Below are 7,500 nucleotides of genomic sequence, written 5' to 3' on the forward strand. Positions count from 1 at the left end.
CTTCTTCCGCAGCAAAACTTGAAAAAAAAAGTGCAAATGTTCCAGAATCACTCATCAAAGAAAAAATTATTTTGGATTGAGGAAACAGACCAGTACACTGTACCTTCATCATCTGCTTAGAATACTGATGCTCTCATGAGACGTAAGATGGTAAACATGTCTCTGTGCCACTACAACACATGAAGTGAAACAAGAAACAGATAGAGAAATATGTGGCCATGATGGCAACCACTAACAATTCAGTTTTTGTTTCCCAATCCATTAACCACCCAAACTTTGGTTCTGCCTCCCATTACCATGCAGAATTCCCTCCTAGATTGCAAGGTAGCTGCTTGTTTTGTGGGGCATAGGACCTACCTGTCACGTTGGTAGAGTCTTCGGCGCAATCATCCAAAAAGTGGAAGTCGTGGACATCTTCAACTGTATCATCAGAATCATCATCTGAAAACAGAAATCAAGTCAGATATCTAAATTTAAAGCACAATGCTGTGCATTTAACTGAATCTTTCTGTAACTGACATTTTGAGGTGAGACCAGCTGCCTTCCCTAGTTCATAGACAATGCATATCACTAGAGAGAGAATGTTGCTTGCGTGTCTTTGTAAAGGGATGTGCATACAAGTGTTCCCTTCTTTGGCCATACACTAGGTAAAGAGATCAATAACTGAATAAGGCACAGGGGTCCAAATTGGGGAAAACAGTAGCACCTTACAGTCCTGAAAGTACTATATATGGTAGATATCCAATTATTCAAGCAAAACAACACACACAGAAACTAGTTTCTTTGAAAAAAATAGACAAGAAATATTGTGTGCTATTGCCATACTGAAATTTCCACTTAAATCGCAGGGTAGCTGCCTGCTTAGTTGTGCATAGGACCTACCTGTCACGTTGAGAGGGACTTTGTTGTCATCATCAGAAACGTCAGAGTATTCAAATTGAGCATCGAGTTCAGAATCAGCATCTGGAAACAGAATCAAGTTAGAAATCTTGATTTAAAGTACAATCCCCCCTCAAAAAATAGTCGTTGCCCACTACCTCAGATACAGTTGGGTTTTTTTCCATGTGGGTCAAGCTAATTCCCCGACATGCATACCGGTACATGCACATAATCAACACCCAGGCTGATATGGTAAGTTGCATTGTTTTCAGAAGTTACTTCTTTTTAGATTTACTACAGTTACCCCAAATAAACCATTTTGCTGAGAGCATCCAGGCTCTACTTTTAGAATGTGATCAAGTTGAGTTATCATTCTTTCAAACAAGCATCTGTCAATGTCTGTGATAGTGAGGTAAACACTTGTTTCCACAACCATCACTAGCATATACGCAACATACTCTTCATTTTGAAATTGTGTGACATTATGCGGGTTTTGCTCTCAGGACATCTGAAATAACCCCATTTTTAACTTTTCATGAACATAACCCCCCCCCGTGATGCCAACTTTTGCAAAAGGGGGAAGGGGGGGGGGGGAGATGGGGTCAACCAAATTAGGGTCATGATGGCAGATTATTAAACCCTTGAAATTTGAAAACTCTAGCTTCAAAGACGCCTGATATGTTTTATGAATCAAAAATAACCCCAGTGTCCTCAAAACTTGACGAGGGCCAATCAATCCTAGGTCAAGGTGGGATATAATCAAACCCTACAAGTGTGGACAGTTTTAAAAGTATAACTTTAAAACCATCTGAGATAACCTCAACGTGTAATTTCTATAACCCCGCTGTGGCCCCAATATTTGACGAAGTTTAACTCATTGTCTCCCAGGTAGGGATATATCCGTACCCACTCATATGGCTCTATATGACCAGGTACGGATATATCCGCTCAGGCTGGTCTCGGCTATAAAAAAAAACTTTGTCAACATAGGTGGGGTAGAAAGTGAGGTCATTACTGAAGATCAAACCCCAAAAGTGTGAAAAATCTAGCTTGAAAAACATCCGAGATAACCTCATAGTTAAGTTTTTTGTTCACGGCCGGCCGAACAGACACAGGTTATTCAGGCAGGCGAGTCAAAAGTGAACATGCAAACAATTTTGACTTAGCAATTTTGTATGTGTCCAAGGGGAATGATGCTTATTACATCAAAATCTCTTGTCAGAGATATTGTGTCCACAAGATCGTTCTCACAGTAAGAAAATCAACAGATTTTATTACTTCCATGCATCTAACTGTCTTACATTCCCATTGCATAATGCTGTGTAAGAGAGTGATTTTAACATGTGATTAAATCAGACACAAAACTTGAAAAAGAATTGCACCAAAAGTAAAGTGCCCAACTGGGTGGGAAACGGTGTTTGATTTGTTTGACATTTTAACCAATCAAAGCTAGGGCTCTGGGCTGAAGTGCACGAAGGGTTAAATTTGTAGAGATTTATTCCTAATGTCAAGCAATCAGGCTTTTTGTCAATATAACACATCTTCAAACCAGTTCAGCACCGTTTAAGTACATGACCCCTGGAAGCAGCAATCACACAGAAAGCACAAACGCAACAACACTCCCTAGCTGAATAGAAAAAAGTCTTGGTAACCATTGTAACAGTAGACTACCTGACTGAAAATAAATAATCACCTTTATCCGCATGCGGAATAGTCAAATCCTCAGTGGGGGACTGCTCAGCAGGCAACCCAACCTAAAAACCAACAAGGATTATGCGTCAGGTCTCATTTATGTTTCCCTGAGAAAAAACAAACATATTTGGTGATTCTACACCAATAGCACTAATCTAAAGGCAAAAAAGATCTAAACCAGTCTCTCGTGCCATATAATTGATGGGTTTGTGTTGTTAGCTTTGCAGACTTTTAACCAACTTTTCGCCCATTTTTAACTTGTTCTTGAGTTGCTGGGGGCCATGCAAGTCTGCTGAAAGTCTGCTATATAAATGGCCTCAAAAAGTTTCTAAAGACAAATTTAGCAGTAACTTGAAAACTGAGTTGAGAACTGCTCGACTCGCTACAACTTGCCAGTGACTTGGCAGACTTTTCTTATTAGAAAAAAGATAGTCAAACATTCAGGCATATTTATTAAAGTATTGCTAACAGGGTCATACCTTGTACTTAGGATATAGTTGGCATATATATGCACTAAAATGTATAAGTCAAATGACATAATTAAAAGCACTAACCATAGAAGCACAGTTTTGATGTCTTACTGATGGTTGTAGACTCTGCTTTGCTGGCTGTGATGCAACAACAGGTTGACCAGCTTGATCTAAAACAACATGCATTGAACATAGCATATGGATTATATATATTCTCCACAGCTGTGTACCAGTGGAAACCATGTTAGTATATTTCTTCACAGTCTGCCTCAAACGGTTAACAGAACGATTTAAATCTCTCACGAAAAAAGCAGTTCTAACATTTTGGAACACACCAGTTTACACAGACGCCAGACTAAAGCAAACTGTACTATTTCGGTGTGCGCTCAACATGCTTTTCAAGTAACGCACCAATTGAGAATGCGAACCAAAAGTGTTTCCAGTACCGTTCGCTCCTATTATACCTGCATATTAAATAAGTTTTAACGGCATTGTCACTCTTCTGCTCCAGACACGGACCAAGAAGACCTCAGTTATGAGTATAGGAAAAGTCAGTTTAGCACTTGCAACTTTCAAAATATCATGTTTACGACCATAATTATCAAGTTGAGCGGCGGTCACGTGTTTTTGTTTGTTTTATTGTTCTTATTTTAGTTTTTTAAGGCTGTTGTCATATGTTGTTTGGTTGTTTTAAGAGCAGATGAACTTATGACCACTTTCGATTCCATTGTTTAATTGTATGCACAATAACGATGATCTTATGTCTAGTTATGTCTTATCCCTGTAAAATTGAATAGTGAAATCCAAACGGCGATCTTGATCGTTAGTAAACGGCCTTGTGACTGGATTATAAAGTTTTAATGAAATGACACTTTAATTTGGGTTCGAAATTTGTTGCAATAACTTGATGGCTAAGCCAATTACGTCATTTCGAATTTTAAAGTACCGTAACCAATGCAGCCGCGGAAGCTTTTTCTCAACTTGATAACTTCATGTCAAAATAATTGCGGACGCATTATTAAAAAACAAGAGGCGAAGCCTTCAAGGCTCACGTAAGAAATCGACAAACAGTAACACAAACTCAATCACTCCGTCACACATACACACACACACACACACACACACACACACACACACACACACACACACACACACACACACACACACACACACACACACACACACACACACACACACACACACACACACAGTAAGCATAGGTGAAACTATGCAAGAAAGCGAGACCCTGGATCTGCCAAGAAGTCTCGGCCCGCTCACAATAACAATGACCGAGACTTTCAGTAATTCCTTTGCGTGACGTCTAACCCTCTTACGTCATAATGTGACGTCTTCAAATAGTTTCTATCACACACGTCGAACACTTTTGACCGAGACTGACGTAATCCATAGACTCGGAAATGTTAAAGTTTCTACCACAGACATACACACATACATACATACATACATACATACATACATACATACGCACGCACAGACAGACACAGTTTATCATCGCATAGGCTACACTTACGTGGAGCCAAAAATGGACAGGATTTTTATTTTATTTTACTTTTGTACATATTTGTCACATTAATTCAGCTAAGATTGTAATTGACACATTTTAAGCATTGTCGGTCCCGTCTCAAGTTTCTAGCGCGGCGAACAAAACTTTTACTGAATCGCGTAAGGCAAAATCAGTGTAATGTGTGTGTGTGTGTGCGGGGGGGGGTGCTAAAGTTACGAGGAAAGAAATAGAACTAACAAGTTTCACACTAAACAACAGTAGGCTACCATAAACTAAATCCAAAATCAAAACTCAGAATAAAACACACAAGAAAAGTAAGATGCTGGAACGTTTGCCGTTATTGACAAAACAATACGTTACAGTCACAAAAATATGGACCCAAAGGGTTTTTTAAGTTAAGAGACAAAATATTAGTGACAAAAACTTAATTGCTTAATTCGCCTACCTGGCGAGCGGCCGAACATTTCATTGAGCTAAGATTTTGTCATAAACTATTTGTTTTTTTTCACTTAGAAGACCGTATTTGAGTCAAACGTTCGAACAATTTACCTTTCCTTTTTTTTTTAATTCTCAACAGTTTACACATGTTTAATCAATGTCACAGATCCTACCAAATAAAAAGGAAACACGCAAACAAACAAAAATACTTACAGTTTGGTTATCCGGTTGAATCTTGATGATCTGCCCAGAAGTACTATTGAACTGCAGACAACCTTGTATCGGATGACTTGTCACAATCAAACCACGAAAAAACACTTTCGTAACAAACGGAAATCCATGAATGAATCTTTAGTGCACGTCACAACGCACGCTCTGCACTAATGCTAAGCTCGTTCCAATGAAACAACAATGACAACTGCGAATCTCACGAATCTAGGGGTCCTTAACGTCCTCACAGGAAATTTTCCTTTTAGGGACGTGAGTTGATGATACGCTAAAACTGCTTGTGTGTAGTTTACTTAAGAAAAAAGAAAACAAAAGAAATGACAGATTTGAGCACCGCCCAGTTCTTTGCGATTGACCAATAAGAAGCCAACCACTGCCAATAAGCCAATTAAGTATAAGCATAACCGTGACGACTTGGCCATGTGGGCGGAGTATCTCCTGTTATCGTTATATTCGGATTCTGTTTATGGCTGTATTGCGCAATGTGGCGGGTAGGTGTTGAAAACGCGCAGCTTCGAAGATCACACGCGTTTTCTGAAAAACATTTCGCTCTTGACAAGTATTAAGTGGAAGCTGGTCGCGACAGTGTCGCTTTCATAAGCCGCACGACAGAAGAGCAGACCACCAAGCATTGGGCCACTTAATCATTTACGACTCAGGGAACAGCCGATGTGACATACTCACCGGCATCTCAGATCTGAATAAGTTAAGCACGTGTGGAAAAAATTACACAGAAAATAGGAAATTCAAAGGCGGCGATCCTGTCATTGTCTCTTCTCTGACGATGTTTGCACGGATTTTTTTTATTTTTTTTTATCGAATTTTGTGTTTAAAAATTCTAATTCAATTCATTTAAATTTTTAGTTCCTCTACGAGCATAAAGAATCACAGTTGCACCAACATAACAACACAACACAAAACAATCATTGTACATAAATGTCACGTTTTGAAAGAACAAAAACAACAACAACAACAACAACAAACAACAAGTCGCGTAAGGCGAAAATACAACATTTAGTCCAGTAGCTGTCGAACTCACAGAATGAAACGGAACGCAATGCAATTTTTCAGCAAGACCGTATACTCGTAGCATCGTCAATCCACCGCTCATGGCAAAGGCAGTGAAATTGACAAGAAGAGCGGTTTAGTAGTTGCGCTGAGAAGGTTAGCACGCTTTTCTGTACCTCTCTTCGTTTTAACTTCCTGAGCGTGTTTTTAATCCAAACATATCATATCTATATGTTTTTGGAATCAGGAACCGACAAGGAATAAGATGAAAGTGTTTTTAAATTGATTTAGACAATTTAATTTTGATAATAATTTTTATATTTTTAATTTTCAGAGCTTGTTTTTAATCTAAATATAACATATTTATATGTTTTTGGAATCAGAAAATGATGGAGAATAAGATGATCGTAAATTTGAATCGTTTTATAAAAAAAATATATTTTTTACAATTTTCCGATTTGTAATGACCAAAGTCATTAATTAATTTTTAAGCCACCAAGCTGAAATGCAATACCGAAGTCCGGGCTTCGTCGAAGTCTACTTGACGAAAATTTCAACCAATTTGGTTGAAAAATGAGAGCGTGACAGTGCCGCCTCAACTTTCACGAAAAACCGGATATGACGTCATCAAAGACATTTATCAAAAAAACGAAAACAACGTTCGGGGATATTAATCCCAGGAACTCTCATGGAAAATTTCATAAAGATCGGTCCAGTAGTTTGGTCTGAATCGCTCTACACGCACGCACGCACACACACACATACACCACGACCCTCGTTTCGATTCCCCCTCTATGTTAAAACATTTAGTCAAAACTTGACTAAAATATGTAAAAACAAACCAATACTATGACTGCACCTTGTATGTATTGATAAAACAAACAAATGTCAACGATACTCGATGCTTGGTCTGTTGAGGGCATCGTCGTTGCATACAAAATGATATAGTAATGACAAATAAATAAGCAAACGCTAAGATTGAGATTAATTACTTTCTTTTTTATATTGATTACCCCGGACGGATAAAGGACCTTCAAAAACAATGGCCATGCTTATGCGTGACATGGGAAAAGAAAGAACATTAAGGAAACTCAATTGGAGCGGCAAATAAACGATGTGGTTAAAACTGTCCACTAGATCAAGATATATCATGTACCGCGTGATTGAGACCATCATACATTTGACAGATCCGCATAGAAATCTAATGATAAACAAGTCGCGTAAGGCGAAAATACAACATTTAGTCAAGTAGCTGTCGAA

The 7,500-nt window shown here is 38.5% G+C and overlaps 1 protein-coding gene across 1 annotated transcript; it reads right to left on the reverse strand.

The window, feature by feature from the left end:
• Positions 1-71: 71 nt before the first annotated feature.
• On the reverse strand, positions 72-4,000 carry LOC138956780 (uncharacterized). Its single transcript, XM_070328048.1, has 4 exons — positions 3,126-4,000; positions 2,573-2,633; positions 883-963; positions 72-441 (listed from the first exon to the last, which is right to left on the reverse strand). The coding sequence occupies exons 1-4, from the start codon at positions 3,282-3,284 to the stop codon at positions 293-295; spliced, it is 450 nt and encodes a 149-aa protein (XP_070184149.1). The 5' UTR covers positions 3,285-4,000; the 3' UTR covers positions 72-292.
• Positions 4,001-7,500: the final 3,500 nt, after the last annotated feature.

The sequence above is a fragment of the Littorina saxatilis genome, unplaced genomic scaffold (assembly GCF_037325665.1).
Source record: "Littorina saxatilis isolate snail1 unplaced genomic scaffold, US_GU_Lsax_2.0 scaffold_347, whole genome shotgun sequence".
Lineage (NCBI taxonomy): Eukaryota > Metazoa > Mollusca > Gastropoda > Littorinimorpha > Littorinidae > Littorina > Littorina saxatilis.